Source organism: Lycorma delicatula, chromosome 1, assembly GCF_047948215.1.
Source record: "Lycorma delicatula isolate Av1 chromosome 1, ASM4794821v1, whole genome shotgun sequence".
NCBI lineage: Eukaryota > Metazoa > Arthropoda > Insecta > Hemiptera > Fulgoridae > Lycorma > Lycorma delicatula.
Window position 1 is genome coordinate 386293126 of NC_134455.1, and position 22140 is coordinate 386315265.

The 22140-nt window shown below is 32.6% G+C and overlaps 1 protein-coding gene across 4 annotated transcripts in view; it reads right to left on the reverse strand.

Moving 5' to 3' along the window:
- Positions 1 to 21247, reverse strand: part of LOC142317323 (BTB/POZ domain-containing protein 6-like) — a 43212-nt gene extending 21965 nt beyond the window's left edge. For 3 of the 4 annotated variants that reach the window (XM_075353779.1, XM_075353777.1, XM_075353776.1), the window contains exons 1-5: positions 20998 to 21247; positions 16250 to 16360; positions 10733 to 10863; positions 8888 to 9255; positions 2375 to 2671 (exon numbers count right to left, since the gene is read on the reverse strand). In XM_075353779.1, the coding sequence (XP_075209894.1) occupies positions 2375 to 2671; positions 8888 to 9255; positions 10733 to 10863; positions 16250 to 16360; positions 20998 to 21105 (1015 nt within the window). In that variant the 5' untranslated portion in view covers positions 21106 to 21247. The remainder of the gene's footprint in view (positions 1 to 2374; positions 2672 to 8887; positions 9256 to 10732; positions 10864 to 16249; positions 16361 to 20997) is intronic. The other variant, XM_075353778.1, reaches the window with a different exon arrangement.
- Between the last annotated feature and the right edge of the window lie 893 nt (positions 21248 to 22140).

Sequence of the window (22140 nt, forward strand, 5' to 3'; positions counted from 1 at the left end):
CGTTTGGAAACATTGCTCCCAAGCCAAGATTTTTAATTATTACAAAGGAGAATGGAAACTTTCAAAAAGTTAGTACATTTTTAATCGCAAGAGAAATAACAAATTGTGCTGGTGGTCCTGTTAAGGAAATTCGTAAAACTTATAATGGATTGCATGTCGAAACCATCAACGACATGCAAAGCCAGAAAGTTCAGGCGTTGAAGAAAATCGGTGAATTTGAGGTTTCTGTCCAACCTCATAGCACACTTAACTAATCCAGAGGAGTTGTTGTTTGTCGCGAACTTCTAAATTGTACAGAAGAAGAAATTGTACAGGAAATGTCGCGACAGGGAGTGACTCAGTGTCGCAGACTAACCATGCGAAGAAATGGTGAAGTTGTTCCTTCGGCCTCGCATGTTTTAACATTTAATAGGCCAAACCTTCCTGAAAAGGTGCGAGCTGGCATCCATCGGCTTGATGTACGGGCTTTCATTCCACAGCCGATTAGATGTTTTAAGTGTCAACGATTTGGACACACAGCAGCTAGATCTGAAGTGCAGGAAATATGTATATGTGGGGAGAAAGTACATGAGGGTGACCCATGTAAAGACCCTCCAATCTGCGTTAACTGTAAAGGGCACCACAACTGTCTTTCAAGGAACTGCCCTACAGATAAATTAGAAACAGCCATACAGGAAGTTAAAACGCTTGAAAAGGTCAGTTATCCTGAAGCGAAGAAAATTGTTAATCAGCGTACATCACGACCATCGACTTCTTACGTAGAAGCAGCGGCTGCCCCTTCCACATCTAAAATTAATGTGGAGCAGTTGCTCACATCCCCGGACTGACGCCGTTGACATGAGAGATGCACCAGCGCCGTTTAAAAAACCAGCCAAATCTGTGATTGTAAAGCCACCAACTGACGTAAAAATAAAAAATCTTGACTTATCTAACAAAGAGAAACAGATCACTCCGTCGTCTAGTCACAAGCCTAAAGAAATTGTGACAAGAAAACCCGAGTCTACCGAAATGGAGGTGCAAGTTATTATCGAGAAAGCACCAGATAGAGATGATATAAAAACTGCAACAATGGAGCCTCCAAAAGCTCAAAGAACAGCTTCGGTGAGAGCATCTATATCAGCTGGACCCAGCACCACCAAGAAAGGTCCCACCTTATCCACTCGTCCAAAGAAAGATTCACGCTCCCGAGAAAGGAAGGTGGAAGAAGAGTACTCGATATTAAAAAACTATGCAACGGCCAGAACGAAAACTTCCCTGCTATGGATACTTCCATAGCAGGCAACCCCCCTTTTATCAAGCCATAGTAGCGGCAGACCAAAACTATACGCCATTGAACCTAGCCAGCAGGACTAACAACGTAGAACACAAGAAAGAGAGCAATGCAGATAAAATTCTAGATTGGGGAAGAAAAGAGCTGCATGGGAGATATAGGAACCGTCTAGACTAGGAAGGAGTCGACAAAGCAGCTCCAAATAATTGGCTTGTGCAAGGAAAGTTACATTTCGAGACGGATGGGTTTACATGTAGCATACAGGATAAACTAGTAGCAACAAGAAATTTTAAGAGAGTTATTCCTAAAAAAAATATCAACAATAAATGTAGGCTATGTATGCAGCACAATGAAACAATAGACCATATAATCACTGTCTGTCCAATTCTAGCTTCGACGCAGTACACGAGAAGGCACAACAATGTGGGAAAAATTGTGCACGTAGAACTCTACAATAGATACAAGTTAGAGTTTCAAAAAGGACCCTACTATACTTATTAGCCAGCCTCCTTTTTGGGGAACAAAAACGCAAACATTTTCTGGAACCAGGGAATTGTAACAGCAAAACACATCAACTGTAATAGGCCAGATATAGTAGTAGTTGATAGAATGGAAAAAGTACCTTACCTAATAGACGATTGCTTCTGAAATTAAAGAAACGTGGAATCAAAAAGAATTCTAATAATCCGGATAATTATATCTGCGGGGGGAATAATACCATCTGCTTTGCACAACAGTCTTGAAAAACTGGAGATCCAGTGGAAGTCCCACGCTTTATCGCAAAGGAACGTGATAATGGATACCTGTCATGTTACCCAGAAGGCACTTAGCCAACAATAGCAAGCATAATCTCGTTGGTATAAATTGCTCCGAGTTTAAGGAATGTCACCGACAAAAGTAAAACTGTGAAAGTGTGGGATAATAATAATAATAAACAGCTAATTATAATAATCTATTTTGATATTGGTATTTTTCAATTATTGAGATCATTAATGCAATTTCTAAGCGACCTTATTAAATGAGTGATATGAATCACAAATTAAAAGTATAATCATAAATATTCATTTATTTCTTCTATAAACTAAAATGTACTCATTTTCTTACGTTTAAAACCATTCTCATCTTCACTGCCATTGGTCGTTATAATTGAAAGTAAACTATTTATCCTCTTGGATTCTGTTGGAGTTTTACATTTACGAGATTCTGTTGAGGAACAGAATCCTTCAGGAAGTGGCTTAGAACCAGGACGTATAATGTTTAACAGAATATTTAATTGTTCTTCTGAAGAGAGTAATAAAGAGTGTGCTGGCCCACTTTCGAACTCACTGACTGTCATCGAAAGAAATCTAATATTATTCTTTATGCTCTTCAGTTTCTTAGCGTACGTTAAAACTGAAATACCTTAAAAAAAAAGAGAGACAAAAAATTATAAAAAATATTGCAATCCTGACCTTTTCATTTTTTTAATGTTATTGTCAGTAAATTCTAAATTCACTTGTAATTAGACGATTAATTTATTATTAAAATATATTTTCAAATTTACTTACTATATTTTCCACCGGTTCCATCTCCACACCTTTAATTATTCATGGTAAGACTACTAAAGGAACGTCGGTTTAGATTAAATTTTAATTCCAGCCATTATTAAAAAAAAAATCTTTCCACTGATACAGTTTAACCAGACCAGTTTTATACTAACCAGTAGTATGTAGTATATCCCACTAACATGAAATGGTTAACCTTATCTGTTCAGTTAAAAATGGTATCTCAGACTTACTTTAAACTCGTCATTAGCTAAGCTGTATTTACATTTAACACATTTTGTTAAAATTTCACTTTTTCTTTAGGAATAATATTGTTTATGAAGTTTACTTAATATTAAATTATGAAATTTGTTAATGTTGTAAAAACTGGCATAGATAGCGATATAATTTTTGCTCTTAAATTTTTCAGTACTTGGTCATCTAAAAGAATTGTTTAAGATTATACCATGTTTTAGGTTAATGTTTTTCAGTCCATAATTCTGTTTGATACAAAACGCTATTTAAAGTTCTTTTTCGATTGTAGTTCTCTAGAAAATACCGGGTTCATTGATTCATATTTCCGACAAAGGTTGACAGTCATTGTTTTATATGTTTAGCCGGTTAGAGGAACGTATGAATGAATATGTGTAACTTATATTTTTATTAATAACTATGTAAAAGTTTATATAACTTCCTACTCTGAGAAGCAAATACATAATTTAAGATTTAATAACCGATACTTATCGTTAGACGAATTACTTATTTTATTTAAATTTGAAACGTTTATGAAATAGTTAGTTGAAAATAAAATGACTACTTTTAGGAACTTTTGTCAGATTATAATTCTACTGATAATGTTTTTATAAATTACTTGTTACAAATATTTTACGTTGTATGAAAATTTTAATATCATAGAATAATGACAACAGAGAAACAGCATATCGGTGGACTGCCGGGAATGGTCAACCGTGACAGATGAGAAAGGTTAGCGTAAACCATAATATCATGGCTCTGAAAAGAACTTTTGGTCTGTGACCTCCCAAAGTCGTTAACTGGTTGAGCGAAGAGACTAAAACTCGGGAGTCGTTTTTAAAATATTTTACTGTTGCGGTCAGAATCTGGAACTGAAAGGGGTTCAATCCTTATGTGCAACCAGAAAGAAATATTTTGGTCGGCCGCGGATCGGTAGAGTCGGGAACCTGACCAGGATGGTCTGCTCTGGTGAAGGGACAGAGTTCCTCTGGGTTGAGCGTCTTGTCTTTCTTATTTTTCTTGCGATGTCATGTGGCTCGTCGATGGTGCTCTGGAAGGCCGTTCAAGCTCACTGTTCCAAATCTTCTGGATTACATGTTACGAAACTCCTGATCGTCTGAGTAGGTACTGCGGTATTAGTCACAATAACGACCATTTTGACAGGTTATCTTGGCTCACAGTACAGGATTTAGCTCACATCATTGGTCAAAATAAAAGAAACTTGTTATTTTTGTTTCGTCAACGTGGTAGTGCCGAGATTTCATTGAGTTGGCAGTCATAAGAAGATTTTAATTCTTATTGTAACAACAAAACACCAACGATAATAATAGATACACGTTTTTTACGATGTGAATAAACTACCAAACTTCCGTAAGTAAAAGACCCTTACTAAATATTAATGTGATTCCTCTATCCGAACTTGAGATAAATTTTTATAAAAAAATAACAAAATGGCAGAGAGTGGGAGAACGAAGGAGAAATTGCCATTTTTCATAAGGATATTTTTTGTTTAGTTTTACAAGTAAAATCCGAAACAGAATCGCCAGCCCACCATTTTAGACTTTGTATATAGTTTGTGATAAAACGATTTTAAGTAGTTTTTTTTTTCTGCAAAATAGATGATATTCATAATGTTTAATCATTATATTGGTCATGATCCTTTAACTATTTTTTTAAATTTTCAATTACATCATTGAGCGGCTTACTTCGTAATTTTGATTGTAATTAAATAAACTATGAAACCTATATTATCTTATTTTGTATCTTTCTGTTCGTTATATAGGAAATCTCTACGGAAAGCAAATAATGTTTATTTAAATTTCTTCTGAATACCTCAAATTCTCAAGGTTTCCAGGATTCTTGATTGGCCAAGTAGCTAGGTTTAAAAGTGGTAGGTGAAAATTACCTACGTAGTAAATTTTATCTTGTGAAATATTTTTAAAACAAAATTATATAAATGATTTCAATAATACTTTGTTTGGAATAACTACTTAATCCGACCTTTATTCTACGCCAATCAGAGCTCTATGACTATGACTCTCTCACCACAAATTTTAATTATAATCTTTAATTTTCCAGCACAATATATATCATTAAGCATGTAAACTTTGTTAAGAAATGTAATTGCTGAAGTCAGTCAACTGTCTAGAGAAATTAATGTATTCTGCACTACAAAACAAACTGCAGTACCTAAAACTCCATAAATTATTCTAAAACTTCAGTTATTACAGAGTGATCGTGACACAAACAAAACACTTAATTTTTTCTTACTAGCTCCCCATCACAGCTTTGCCTGTGCTATATGGTTACTTGCGTTTCCCAAAGCGGTCAATTCTTTCATTTTATCCTCTTAGTCAAGTAAGTGGAGATAGGTGCAGCCCGTCGCACATACAGTTACGGTGGCAGTGGCTATGTTGGTTGTGCCGTAGCGTCGTTTATCTTCGCACCCCTAGAAAAAAATCGGAAATAAAAAAAGAACCATAAACGGTTCTTCAATATTTATCTGAAGAGTATTTGCAAGCTCAGATCTACTGAATATCTAGTTTACTTTAGTCGGGATTGGGAAAATTTACAATCTTTGTTCAAAATTTTTTTTTACCTTTCTTCCTCCTTTTCAAGGTCGAATTTCAAAAATCTAGAATTTGGTTTATTGACATGAAGATTACACTCTCACCAAAATTCAGGTTGATTTCTTCATTTGTTATCGAGAAATTAAAAAAAATAACATGGTTTAAAAAAAACAAAAATCTATTTTAACACTTTTAATCTATGAATTTCAAAAAATGTAGAAATCAATTTTTAGATATTCATATTAAGATTACAGATGCCAAAAAATAAGGCTCATATCTACGTCTGTTACCGAGAAATTAAAAATAAAAATTTCATTGTTACTCCTTTTTAACACATAAAACTCGGAATTTCAAAGTGGATTTTGTTAGTATGCACTTTCACCATAAGAAAGTGTATACAAATTTTCATCAATTTATTTTCAGTAGTTTTTGATGGGCGATGATTACTCCCGACATCTTATTTTATATATGTATATATATATATATATATATACATAGCATCCCCGTCACGGCTTCGCCCGAGATTATATTGTAATCAACCCATTTTCTAACAGTGATAGAACTTCCAGGTATATGATATTTTTTGCGGCGTTTTGATTTTCTGGTAGCAGAATATATTGACTTTCTGAATTACCAGTTCTGGAAGGTCTAACATATAATTATCCATGAGAAAAACAGTCTGATCGTAAAACAGTACCAATGTGTTTCAATGTCTGGCCTTGCACTTTATTAATTGTTATAGCAAATAAAAGTTTTATAAGAAATTGCAGCCTCTTAAATTGAAATATTAAGCCTATTGGGATCATTGGGATGCGAGGTATAAGAGCAAGCTCCCCTGCAGATGGACCTGTCAAAATAGTATCCTCAATGGTGTGATTTTTCACAGTTTTGATTTGCAAACTCGTGCTGTTACATAACCTAGGAGGATTAAAGTCTCTTAGTAAAATAATCGGTACTCATTTTAAGATTGAGACTATGAGCTGGAAAATCTGCAGGATTAAAAGAATTCAGAAATTCCTAAGGATAGGTGGACTGCATCTTCAGTATTGATTGCAGAATCTACAGATTGAGATTCCTTGTTTTGCTTCCTTGCTTTTTAAAAAATCACATTATTAATTTGAAATAAGAAGTATTTTAAGAACATATGATAGAACTTTCGCAAAGCCAATAGTACGGTTTTTTGTAAAAGCTTACTAATTTCTGCATAAATATCGGAAATGAGGTCATCCATTGTATGCACAACGGTACTAATGTTTTTATCTACAGAAATGTAACCATCATTGCGAGGAAGAGTCCCATTTGCAATGTTTATTAGTTGGAAGGGAAAGTTACCATCATCACCCATAAGATGAACTCTCATACTAGTTCTTAAGTTAATAGTTAAGACAAATTTTAATAAGGGTGATGATTTAAGGCATGCCTGAACAACATCGGCCCTAATTCCTCTCGGGAAGACAGACAATTTTTGCAGAAAGTCTTTAGAAAACACGAAAGTTATAGCACCCATTAATTTACCGCGTGATCTAATACCTCGAAGGGTTGGATCAATGCCTTCAACATGATCTCGATGATTCATTGTGCATTCATTCCACACTATAAGTTTAGCATTTTGCAAAATTTATCCATGTGGACTATTTTTACGACAAGAATAACTAGATTCTTTACCGCATGAACATTTAACGGTAACTTAAAAGTGGAATGTGCATTTCTCCCAACTTTTATAAGTGTAGCAGCTATTCCTGATGATGCTACATCGATTGCAACCTTTTTAGTTAAGCGAACTTGAGCAAGTAGCAAATTGATTAAGGATTTTCCCAGTGCCTCCAGGAACATCTAAGAAAAAAAATCTTTGGGTTGTTGCAGTCATTTATGAATAAAACGCCTGAAGTTGATCTAGAACTAATTTAGGAAGATTAATACTTACAAATACTTTCTGTTCATCAACGTCGAAATATAGTCTTAACATTGTATCATAAGCATTAATAGCTTATTGATTATCACGTATAGGTATTGGTAAACCGAAATCGCATAAGTGCTTCTCACTTAATGTAACGATTATATCTTCAATCTCAATGAGACCTCTATTGAATATTTCATCTGAAATTGTAATTTTCACAATAATATTTTTGGAACATTCCCCACAATACATTCGGTTGGACAGGATGACAAAAAACTAATATTTTAAATAATTCTATCAATTTAGGAGACGATTGACAGGTAGAAACATCAGCAATCGTTTCATTCCAGTGATTATCATTTTCTACTAAGCCAAGTGGAGCGCAAGCGGCTTTATATGTTTGCTGTACCACACATTCAACAGTTTTTAAATAATCAAAAGATGTAGGTCCTTTAACATTATGCAATAACATACGCAGATGTTGTTTTTTTAAATTTTTAAAAATCGGTGTTCGACACCAGCTGCTGGCAATAAAATTCCTATACGATGGTAAACTTTATCCTGAATTTTAAATGTAGGCATAAAATTCCCTTTTATAATTTGTTTAGCACCGAAAGAAGTCATCGTAAATAAATTGTCGCATTTTCCAACATTATAAAGAAAATATTTTGACAAAGGATGAGATCCTAAAACTAAACTATTGATTGGTTCTAGCAACTCATTAAGGTAGGAAGTGAAACATTCCCACCAGAACAAATGCCATTTCATCTTTCCATTTTTTTTTTTGTAAATAATTATTGCATATATTAATCATTGCACCAATTTTTAAATCTTTTTCAAACGTAGATCTGAAGTTTAAAGTGGCTTTCCTATCTTGTGTAGCATTGTGTAAAATAGATCCTCAGGCTCTTCCATTGTCTCATATAAACGCAATGTAGACATTCGTCTCGCATCTGTAAATTTTCTACCAATGTTACATCTCTCCTGCTTCAGCAAGATTTTAGAAAGAGAACTCAGAAAATAACTACAAAATACTCGAAAATTTGAATAATCAAATATTTATCGCAGAACAAAAACTGCCAAAATCATTCTCTATAAAAGTTGATGGTGCGTGGGATTGTTTGTTTGTCGTAGTTTTATAACCCAAACAAAAAAATAACTAAAAAAAAATAAATAATATATATATAATAGTATAGAATAGATTATCAATATTTTTTTTTATTTTTGAAATTCTTTGCTGAATAACACCAACTTAAAATTTAAATACTAATAACAGACCTGCCCATGTCACAAGCTGTGTTTTCTTTATTCTTTAAGCCATTATACAAATTTTTAATTTAATTAGATTTCATGTGAATACATTAATTATAATTACCTTTTTTTTCTGCATTGTGGATAGCCCATACATTAACTGCATCAAATAACTGAAATTCTTTAACATCCATCACATCGGTATTAACTATCATTTTGAGAATTCTTTCATCACAATCAATGAAACCTTTACTATCCAGTACAGCACTGGTTTTAGTTTTTATCAAGTTTATACAACTGTTTTTCAGTTCTGTTTCTTCATATGAATCCAATATTTGAAGAATTGTACAGACATCATCAGGTGTTAAATTTAATGACATATAAATTTTACAAGCTGCCCTCAGATTTGGCAGATCAAATTTATGGGCTACTTTGTAGACTAAAGCAGCATTTATGGTAGTTTCAAATGTAGAGTTACCTGTATAAATGTACCTGAACAAACAGAAGATAGAAATATAAGCAGAACAATCAATTTAGTTACTGTAAAAGAAAACTGCTCTTCTGAAATTAACAGAAAGGATAAAAAATAGTAACCCATAAATGTTCTGTGGTCTTTCATAAAACTAATGCCATGAACTAAATTATCATAACTTACAATTAAGAACTATTGATGTCTAATGAGAGAGGACAACAAAGGATTTATTGGAATTGTGTCACTGATGTTTTTAAAATAATGGTGGTATCAATATATCCTCAGTTTTTAAAAATATTTTTTTCAAAAAAAATGTTTTTGCATTTACAAGAGTAAAAAATATTTTCCGTTTATATGATATTATGTTTAATTCCAAGAAACAATTTTAGTTTATAATGTATTTTGAAATTAAATCAATGAAACAAAAAAAGGGTTATATTTCACATCAGACTAATACCAGCTACCATAAGAGAACATTATCCAATAGAAAATACAAACTTCAACACAACATCAGCCTTGAAAAAATAATAATATAATTATTCCTTTTATTACTACTGAGTACATTGCAAAACTGATTAATCAGTATTGTCTTATTCAACTACAAGTGCACAAGTAACTTCGTACACAAAGTTTTAGTGTTTCATAAAAATAATATATTAAAGAATGTTAAATAATATATAATAACGCAATTACTATAAAACATATGTTTCATTTATTTGATTTTATTTTTATTAATATTTTTTATTTATCTGTAAATTCTAAAATAATGATTTTGTAACATTTTAGTGTGAAACAATTTGAAGTCTTAAACAAAGCATAAGTACAACTAAATTTGTCGCACGTGTGAGTTTCATGAGGTCAAAGATCATTGAGTATTTCAGTGCTGTGATAGAAGAAATATAAATATTAGTTTTATATGCGTACATTATTGCACATAAACAGACATACAAACAAAAGTAAAAATTTTAACAGTTATTTAGAATTTAAAAAGGTAATAAGTTATTATTTGTGTTATATATTATAATAAAATTCTTAAATAATATTAAAATAAAATAAAAATAACTTGTCACATTATATGATAGTCCTGATTTTTTTGTTTTTTTTTAATGCAGCTTTTATTTAAACCTCATTCAAGTGTTTCAATTTTGGTCTTACGCTTCAGTATATAAACATATAGTCAAGATATTTAGCTATAAGGAGCATTTATTTTAATTGATAAATGATTGCTGATTAACTACTTTGTAAAATAAATAAATTTTATGAATATATATTCAAAAATAGTTTGCCTAGTTTTAATACATTTTTGAATATATATGTCAAATTTAATAACTGTATGTAGGATTACAGAACTTAGAGAACGTATAAAATTTTAAATTACCTAAGTTTGTAATAAAACAAAAATCTTATTTTGGGATTTTAACAGGACAATAATGAACTTCTACAAAAAAATTAAAGAACAATTTTAATTATATAATTTTTAAAATTTAGTATATTTACCTCATCATAGTCTGGAATATTGCAGGGTCAATATCGTCAATTTCAACTTCAGTCTTTTTACCCCAATCTCCAAAAAACAATGACTTAAATACAGGACTTGCAATCTTAAATAACAGTTTGTGACCTCTAATCTAAATTTTAAAAAAATTATAAAAATACAACATTGTATTTCAAAGTAAAAATTATTGTAAAGTTAATAACAGTAAAAAAAGAAAAAAAATTTATTTATCGAACAGTATAATTTTATTTATTTTTCTAGCAAACTGTACATTTTTACTCCAAAGTTAAACAGTTCATCAGAAAATAGTTGTTAATCTCAATAAATATTAAACACGTAAGACACATATTGCAAGTTATTAACTAGTTCGATTAAATAGATGATACTGTTCTATTCTACTGATGGAAAAAAATCTTTTTACTACAAACAAGACAACAGACATGTAATTCTATGTAATTCAGGAGAATAATTTAACGTGCAAGTTATACTAGTGCCTTATTATACTATCACTGCAATTTAAAATTTCCTAATTTACCTAATTTAAAATAATAGACCCATTTAAATGAGCTCTAAGATCTATTTAAAATAAATTTAAAGATTTGTTTTTGTTACACAAAAAACATATCTTTAAATACTGTTGATGAGCTTTCTGAATCCTTGTTAACAAATGCAGTATACAAATGTCTTTTAAACTGTTACCTTTTTTATATTACATTTTTCTACTTTTTTTATATATCTTTTTATTCTACACATACTTATTATATTTTATATACATGTATTTATAAGAACTTACTTGTATCAGTGTAGTGTATGATAAGATATATATTACACAGTATATATGATAAAGTTTGTATTTTGTAAGACTTAAAGTTTTACTCAAATTTTAACGCAATTTTCCTTCAATGTCTGGTGAAATGATGGGGACAGTTATTTTTTTATTTGTGGAGTAGCTAACAACCTGACCTTGAAATGATTTCTGTTGCGTATTGATCTGGTTACTATTTATTTATCTACTCTTGTTGGTAGCAGATAATATACTTATTGTTTAGTCATTTTTAAATTTTCATTTAATTTTCTATTGAATGAATTGGAATTTTCTTTAAATTAATTGATCCGATGTAGGTACAGATATGTTTACGTTAATATAATAACTAATTTATATCAAATTAAAAATTTATTCATAAACTGATTTTTCAAAACAGTTTTGTATTTTTACTTTTATCTCTGTTTTCCTCTTTTTTAATGTTTTTCGTTATCACTTTCATTATCATTTATCTTTTTCTTTCTATTTCAACATTAATGTTGTAATTATTTCAATAATTTATTTTCTTATATAACATTGCATTAGCTGTTGAATAAGTTTTGAAAAACAATACTTGATGTTGTTTTTGTCAATACTTTATTATTATAAAGTATTATGCTGTAGTTTAGTAAAATTTTTTATACAATGTTTAGTAATCGAAATAGTAATTTGGCTTTAGATTTTAAACAATTACTTTATCGTTTTTGAGGATTTTTTTTTAATTTTAAGAACCACTCTTTTGAATTTACATTAATTTGTTTATTCTTTTTCATTTAAAATTCTGATAAGCCTGCAAAAAAAAGCTATCTGAATAAAACAAAATATTTGTAAAAAGTGCTATAGACAAAAAACCGGCATCAATAAAATAGGAAGAAAAGGTGCACAGAGAAATGAGGTTGACTTTATTACCAAGTATGAGCTAATGCTCTTTGATATGAAGGTATATCTATTATTTTTTGAGTATAAGTCTTTCAATTAATTCTCTTAAATTTTAATGCATATTTGGTTTGAATTAAAAAAAAAAATATATATATATATAATTAATAAAATCATCTAAAGACAATACAATTTTTTGTTTAAAAATTCTCCAGATAGAATTGACACTAGATCATGACAACTGGAAGACTTTCCTGTATATAATAAAAAGTCAATTAATTCAGCCTTGTTTAGTATTCCGTTATTTATATTATATTATGTTGCAGTTTTGAACATACTAATATTTCTTCACATTATTATTAATATGTTTTGTTAGAATAGTGTATTTTAAAATGAGTTTAGAATAATGAATGTTGTTGAGCTATTATGTGTATAATATAATCAATTTATTTTTTTGTGGAAGTATTACAGGTTTTTAATTGATTTTGTAAATTACCGTGTGAATAAAATTACATCCATGATACAAGGAAGACTGCAATTTTGTCTCGGGCATATAAAAAAATATTTTTTTCAAAAGGGTGTATACACACTATATAAAATACATTACGAATGTGAAAGTGTACTAATCAATAATCAAGATTTCTAGGGTAACCGTTGTAATATCTTAATAGAAAGAGCATTACCAAATACCATTTAATTATTAACAAATAGAGCATAATATTAGTATATAAAAATAATAAATATGTTAAACATAATGGAAAAATTTATAAACATAATAGATAGAGAAACTCTGACAAATTTATAAATTTAAAATAATTTAATGAAAATTACTTAACTTCATCCTATTTGTTAATTTTTATAAAAAAGGGCAGAAAATTCAGTTTTTTCAAATTAAGAACGCACTATATACACACATACAGTATATAAACACACACTATATTTTGTGTGTGTGCGTCTGTGTATTTGCATTTTTTGGATAGATCAGTAATTAGTTTACTGGAATAAAAATAATAAAATTCAATAAAATATCTCTTAAATCTTGTTAAATATTTCTAGATAGTTATCTCATTTTGTTAAAAATATTTAATATCTGTCATAATTACTGACTGAACTTCATAGTGCTTTGAAAAAAAAAATACTGTCTTCTAGGAAATTTTATCATATTTTAGCGGCGTAGTTGCTTCACCTGGGTTTACTTAATTTAATCTTTTAAGAGATTGCAGGTGATACAACTTGTACAGTGAATGGAATTAAAACACATAAAGCCAATAATTTAAAGTTATATAACATAACAAGTATGTTGATATTATTAGGTTAGTGGAGAAAAGTTATGACACACAGCAAATCACAAATACTAAATTCATTCCTATACATTTGTTCTTAAATGACAAAAAGGATTCGTAAAGGACACAAAACCTTACAAAGATAAAGCGTATTTTATTAAGAATAAATTCTCCATGTACATTATGTTAAAATCTGCATACAACCGAACAGCATATGACATAAAAAATGTACACTAAAATGAAAAAAAAAAATACTGGTTGTAATATAGAAAAAAATCTGTCTATTCGATAAACTTGCTCTACAGTATTGGTGTTACAAGTAGTGCTCTGATGTTACAGGATCCTTTTTTCCATGAGCTTAACAAACTATATCCTGAACGATAACACTAATTACACTGATATACATAATTTTTGTTTCCTAACATGCGATAGCGATACATGATTTTAAACTGTTTTTGATCCTGAAAATGAATATGAATTCAGAATCTTTCTATCTGGACAAGATTAATCGTCTGTGCAGATCAAAACATGTAGCTGAAAACACAGTGTGATGTTTTCATTAAGCAATGGATGTGAGAATGAGTTAATTTCGTTCAGTCTTACTGATCTCTTAAGTTTGTTGACAGTGCAGACACTGCACTGTCAACAGAGGCATATGACACACAATGCCTCAAAATTATGTAAATCATGTGGATGCCTTTTGTTATGTATATGGTGAGTTTACCATAAAATCAAATAGAAAAAACATTACACCTTTAAATAAAAGAGCATATCATTTGTACTTTCAGTGTAAAATTGGTAATCAGGTTAAGACGTGAGCTCCTCATATAGTATGTACTGATTGTTCTGTATATTTAAGAGGATGGCTAAACGGTCCACGGAAGGCTTTGTGATTTGGTGAACTATGGTTTGGTGTGAACCAAAGGATCATGTAACTGATTGTTACTTTTGTTTAACAAGTGTGTCTGGAATTTCTAAAAAATCTAAACTTACTGTAAAATATCCTTCATTGCAATCCGGCCTATACCTCATAGTGAAATTATTCCAGTCCTGAGTCACCCGTGAATGTTTGTTTCGAAAGCAGCGATAAAGAATCAGGCAGTACTGAAGAAGACAACAATGATTTTGATTTTGAATTATCTTCAAATAAGCCACATGTTATATCACAAAGTGAATTAAATGACTTGGTTACGGATTTGAATTTATTAAGAAATCAAGCTGAACTGTTAGGATCAAGACTGCATGGTTGGAATTTACTTTAAAAAAAATACAAAAATTTTGGGCTTTCGAACCCGACAAGAAGAACTTTGTCAGTACTTTATTGATAAAAATAATTTTGTTTATTGCACAAATGTTGATGAGCTTATGTTGCACTTAGGACAAGTTCATAAACGTGAGGACTGGTGCCTTTTCATAGATTCGTCCAAGTATATTTAAAAGTGGTTTTACTACACAACAATAACAAATATCCTTCGATATCAATCACTTATGGCATTAATTTGAAAGAGCCATACAATGTGTCGAAAGACGTTCTTGAAAAAATATATGATAAAAAACATAGCTGGATCATACGTGTTGATTTGAAAGTTATAGCTGTTGTCTTAGGCATGCAGTTAGGCTGCATTAAGTACATGTGTTTTGTTTGCGAATAGGAGAACCGAGCGAGGGTTATAAACACTATATATAAACATTATGTTACCAAAGAGTGGAAGAAACGAGACAACTTAACTCCAAATGGGAAAAATATTATTCATGAACCCTTAGTTGAACCCAAAAAAATATTTTTACCCTCTCTCCATATCAAGCTAGACTAATAAAAATTTGTAAAAGCAATGAAGAAAGGTAGTTCCGGATATTTGTACATCAGGCCAAAATTTCCGAATGTAAGTGAAGGAAAAATTAAAGAAGGAATATTTGTTGATCCTCAAATAAGAGAGTTGGTCAAAGATGATGTATTTGACTTGATGTTAAATAATGTAGAAAGTGCAGCTTGGGCTTCATTTAAAGGCATTTGCAAATATTTTCTCGGCAAACAAAAATCCAACAATTACCAAGATATTGAAAGTTAACTTCATACAGAGCCGTTGATTTATAACATTTCTTTGAAAATACATTTTTCCACTCACATCTGGATTTTTCCCGGTTAACCTCGGAGACGTAAGTGACGAACACGATGAATGTTTCCACCAAAATATTTCGGTGAAGGAAAGCCGCTCTAAAGGGGAATGGAATACTAACATTCTAGCCGATTACCGTTGATCATTAATAGGGGATGTGCTTGAGGCTATTTATAAAAGAAAAGCATCAGCGAAATAATTCCTACACAGGTATGGCCATGCAAAATTATAAATTTTACAGATTTTAACTATATTTTCCCTTAATTCTTTTAGAAGCGTAATTTATTTAAAACTAAGGGTGATAGAAAAAATGTATTTACTGATCTGTAATGTACGCAAAAAAGCAATTCAAGAAATGTTGTCACACTTATAGAAACATTAAAAAAATCTTTTTTGTCTATCAGTGTTGTAAAATAACATATTTTTAACTCTCTGCAATACCTTTTTTTGTTGTTTTCCCTTTCCTACAATGAATTCAATATCACTTTCTTCTCCAGTTTCCATAATTTCAGCCAAATTCTCTAATACGTTGTAAACTGACATGTTCTGTTTCTAATAAATAATTAAATAAGACTTTTTTATAAATAATTTAACACAAAAGCCCGCTAAAATAATTAAAATAACATAATATATATATAATTCGCATTAGGCGTAATTAGAGGTTGAAAGCAAAGTAACTTAGCACAACAATATTTTAGAACTTTTTAATTAGAGGAGCACTTTTAGAAATATTTGAGTGTTCTTATCGGCTATTCAAGTTGATTTTCATATCAAGTGTATAATATGTACACGTGATACTTAGTATTAACAAAGGAAATGAAGCAATATTATTTGATAATAATTCAATATTTCATGTTTATTTTTATTTATATTTTATAAGTTTATGTAATGAAATAAATCTTATCAAAGTAGTCGAATCGGTGATGTTGATACTGCAGTTAAAGAACAAAAGCTCTCATAATCAAAAAAATAAATAAATATTCGTGCTTAGTATCTAGTATTTTCTCTGTGTAATTTTTTCATATAGTCGAACCTTGTGCTAAAACCTGGAAGTATGAAGTACCTCGCATTAATATTATACATGGTTTATAGTAATTACAGGTTTTCCGTAATTATTTGAAGATTGGCTCTTTGACAGAATGAGGATTACGCAACGGTAAAAGATCTACTATATTTGACTTAAAAAAAAATTGTTTCATAAACGATATGTAAAGTAACTACACATTGATACGAAGTAACTGTTACATTGATGCCATCAGTGTCTTATTTAAATTTAATTATTTAATATTATTTTTATATTATTTACACTGCCTTGGATAATAAACGCTTACAAACATTCCGGAACGGGGCTATATGAATATGAGTAACTGATTTAACGTATTACCTTTTATTATGAATTACGTATGAGTTTAATAGCACTAATTAAATTAATTCATAGTATTCTGCCATTAGGGCAGGTGCTATCACGGCTCTTGTTCTCCATCTTGTTCTATTCTTTGCTAACCTATTTGTTTCATCATATTCCCATAATCCCTTTTCCATAATCCATCCTTCATTTGTAATCTCTTCCTTTCTTTTCATTCACCAAGCTTCTATCACATCCTGCAATAAACATCTCGTACAATGTTCTAGGCATTTCTTTTTCATATATTCAATCACATTTGGGATTTTCCTATTCGCTCCAATTTTCATTAATTCTTCTTCATTAACAAACATGGCCTTGCCATCTAACATTTATCATTCTGTCTCATCTTAAAAGCCTCAATTCGTTTTCTGTCTGCCTTTATCATCGTCCACGTTTCAACTCCATAGAGCATCAGTTCCAAATAAAACATTTTATTGGCATTTTTAATCCTTTGAATACGCCAGTAATGATGTCACAAGGTGCGTGCGGAGAGACGGTTGGACCTGCTCCGGATCATTGATCCTGACTGGGGTCCGCCAGTCAACCGCCTCCCACAAATTTAACCTGAGCTGAGGAGTAAGCTACTGCCTGACCCACGATACTGACATCCCAGAATTCGCACGTAGCAGTAAGAGCTCCGATACACTTACTCATGAGAATCGCTGCCAAGGGCCGAAGTGACTGACACACTGAACGGCGCAAGACTCAGCACAGCAAACTTACCCTCAACCCGGCTTTACAACCGAGAAGGGGGATGGGCACTTCCCGTCCGCAAATACGGTCATTCCTCCGACCCACGCTGCAAGCAGCGAAACCGAGAACCAAAACCGCAACCAGCTCGGAAAGCTCGGGACCGCCAATCTCGTACTCCATAGTGAGCTCCTGAGGAAGAACATTTCCACGTTGGCCAATATAAGTGCAGGTACCGAAGTACCATGTCTTTGACCGCCCCAGACGTGTGCGTAGATGTTGTTGCACGGACGTGGGGTTGAATTTATCCGCTACATTATTGTTATTATTATTATTCCAGACTACTCAGCCAATCCAAGATAAGGATTGGCTGGTTGTACTATCAAATCAGACCCAGGGCACAGGTCCCACGGTGTTCCAGGTGCCATGGGTATGGGCATCTGGCTCGTGGATGTAAGGGCCCTGACAGAAGCCGGCTCTGCCATAAGTGCGGGTTAGGGGAGCACAAGGCTAAGGAGTGTTCCGCCCCCCTCGGTGCATGCTCTGCCAAGAAAAAGGGGTGAACGCTTCGCAGCTAGCTCACGCACCTGGAACAAGGGAGTGTCAGTTCTTCCGGACAGCCCTGGAGCAGGCGAAGAGAAAGCTCCGTTAAAATGTTGAACATAATACAGGTCAACCTTAACAGGAGCCGGCTAGCTGATGACTTGCTGCTGGAGCTAGCCAGTGACAGGGATCTGCTGCGATGAAGTGACGATTTTTAGCTGTTACCTCACCCCAAATGATTCGATAGCGGACTTTCGCCGGAAAGTTGACGCGCTGGAGGATGTTATCCTCGCTGCCACTGGTTAGTTGGTGGTAGCTGAGGACTTCAACTCCAGGGCGCTAGAATGGTGTGTGGCGCATACCAACTACAGAGGGAAATACATTCTGGACATGGCGGCACGTACTGGATTCGTGATTCTCAATACAGGGAACACGACCACGTTCCGCCGCCCAGGATATTTGGAAACCATTCCTGATATTTCCCTCGCCTCCGAAGAGCTAATCACGCTCGTTCAGGACTGGAGAGTTCTCGAGGATTATACCGGTAGCGACCACCACGAGAGCACCCGGGGCCCCCACGGCTGGTGAAAAGATATAAGGTCAACAAAATCGACGAGAATAAATTCAACAGAAAGATCTCCTCAGGGGTGGTAGCCCCTGTAAACTTCACCAACGGGGGGGACGATGGCGCTGAAGCCGTAGTTGCTGCAACCATGCGGCTGATCACTTGTGCATGCGACGCTTCCATGCCTCACGGGGGCCGATGGACCAGAAGCGACCCGTGTACTGTTGGACACCGAAGATTGCGGGGTTGCGCCGAGAGTGTCTTCGACTAAGACGGGTGGCCCAACGTGCGAATCGCATAGACGCGAACGCCAGGTCAGCCGAGTATAAGACGGCAAAGAAGCGGCTCCGTCGAGCCATCAACGTGCGCAAGGCACGTTGCTGGAAAGAACTAACGGAGACCGTGGATGCAGACCCTTGGAGGCTAGGTTACAAGATAGTAACTCGGCGATTGGGGGTCTCGCGGTCACCAGCTTCATTAGACGAGGATAAAGCGGAACACGATGTTCCCGGCCCACTCGGTCCATGCCGAGCGGGAGGCAACGGGAGCGACGTGGGCGACTTCCCGCTCTTCTCGATGGAGGAACTGGAAGTAGTCCTACGGTCGCTGAAAGCTTCCAGAAGTTCTTGTCGGAGGGTAGAATCCACAAAGATTCTACCCTCCGACAAGAACTTCTGGAAGAGACCATACCAACTCCGTAGGGGAAGACCCCCCCTTGTGACGCTTCCGGTCGCCATACCGCCTCCGTTCCTAGCCCTGATTGGGTTTATCGGGAAGAGACCAGCACCTATTTCAAATACCTCATGATACCAAGTGGCATCACGCTTCCCTGTCTTGAAGACAAAGGAACACTCCTTTCCGAACGCGGAGCTCATATACAAATAACTTAATACTAATGACAGTAAAATTGCTTCTGTAAAATAGGATATTTTTATGAGATTATCAATATAGATTGGTTTATAGTTCTACAGAGGTTCGTGTGATTATATACGTATTTTACAACAAAAATATCCCATTGGAAAATATATACAGATGTAATTTTATGGATGTGAATTCCGTAATCCATTTTTCGGTTAAACCAGAAATTATTTTACTGGAATAAAGTAATAAAATACAATTAAATATTTCATAATATTAAGAATTATCTCCTCCTTTTATACAAAAATATTTAATATATATTATAATCACACACCAATTGTGATAATATTGGTAAATGAAATTGACAGGATTAGTGACAATAGACATCTTGTAGTCACGAATAACAATTTTCACCTCCAGTTTTATGGAAGATCTTGACAGTCCATTTCTAAAAATTAAAATACAATTTTAGAACCATTATTTATTTCAATTTAGGAGTAGGCTTTGTAAAAAATCAAAAGCAGTCTTCTAGGAAATTTTATCAGCGTAGTAGCTATAAGTAACCCGTGGTTACTTATTTCATCTTATAAGAGATTGCAGACGATACAATTTGTAGGATGAAGGGAATTGAAAAACATAAAGCTAATAATTAAAAGTTATAGAATCTAATAAGTATGTTGATATTATAAGGTTATCGCAGAGAAGTTATGATATTTGCAGCAAACTAAAAATATTGAATTCAATCTTATACATTTTTTTTTTTTTTTTATTTGTGCCGGGCCACAAAATGTAAAAAAAGTATTTTTCTTTAAAATGGTCAAAAAACCTTACCATGTTAAAACAGCGTAGATTTTATTTAGAATAAATTCGGTGTGTACGTTTTGTTGAAATTTATACAACCGGACAGCATATTTCACAAAAAAACAAATATTGAAATAAATAAAAAAAACAATTATTGATTATAATATAGAAAAAATTATTCTATTCTATATACATGCTCCACAGGATAATTGGTGTTACAATTTGTTCTGTGATATTGTAGGGCCCTTTTGCTGGTGAGATTAACATACTGCATCTTGAAAGGTAATACTAATTATAAAGTAACATATTTACATCTTTCTACAATACCTTCTTTTGTTGTTCACCCTTTCCTACGATGAATTCAACATCACTTTCCTCTCCAGTTTTCATAATTTCAGCCAACCGCTTTAATACAGTATCGTTGCAATCTGACATGTTCTCTTTAAACCGTCGGCTTATAATGAATAGTTTAAAACAAAACAAACCTTAAATAATTAAAATCACACATAAAATACGCGTTAGGGAATTAGAAGTAACAAAGTTACTTGTACAATATTTTCGAACGATTTAGAGTACTTTTAGACTACTTTTAAATATTTTTGCGATTGTCCTTATCAGCTATTCAAGTGGATTGCCATGTCAAGTGTTGTAATACGTACACGTGATACGAAGTAGTTCGTAATGGAATTGCAGTATAACAAGAGTATAAATTCAAAATTTCATATTATTTTTAAATATATTTTATACATTTATGTAATGAAATTAATCTTGTGAAGGATATTAAATCGATGATATCGATACTACAGTTAAAGGAAAAAGGTTGTGGTAACCAATAAAAAAAAAAGAATATTTGTGCTTAGTATCTATTTTCGTTGAGTAATTTTTTTATGTAGTCGAACATTGTACTAATATCTGACACTACGAAGCACCTTGCATTAATATTATACTTGATTTGTAGTAATTACAGGTTTCCCATTATAAGTTGAAGATTAGCACCGTGATAGAACGAGGACTGTACACGGGTAGAAGATTTGCTATGTTTGATTTTCAAAAAAATCGTTTCATATACATACAAAGTAACTGTTAGTACGATGACATTGCCGTTGTATTTAGACACGGTATTGTATATATATATATATATATATATATAGGTATTTATATACATTTCACTTTCTTGTGGACACAATAACTGCCTAATTTTGCGCCAATCACTTTCAAATTATTTCCTAAAAATACCTCGACCCAAAATCTCGGTTGAGTTCGTTAACGGCCAAAATCGGACCATTGGTGTGGAAATGGGGTGGCTTTTTCGAAAAAAATATATCGCTATACCTTTCTTATTAAGTAGAATATCGAATTCGTTTAAAGTTCTTATTATTCTTTGGATAAGGGCCTAAAATTTATCTAAGTAAATTGATATAACCAACTATTGGCCTAGGGGGTGGAAAAAATGGGGTTTCGAAGACAAAA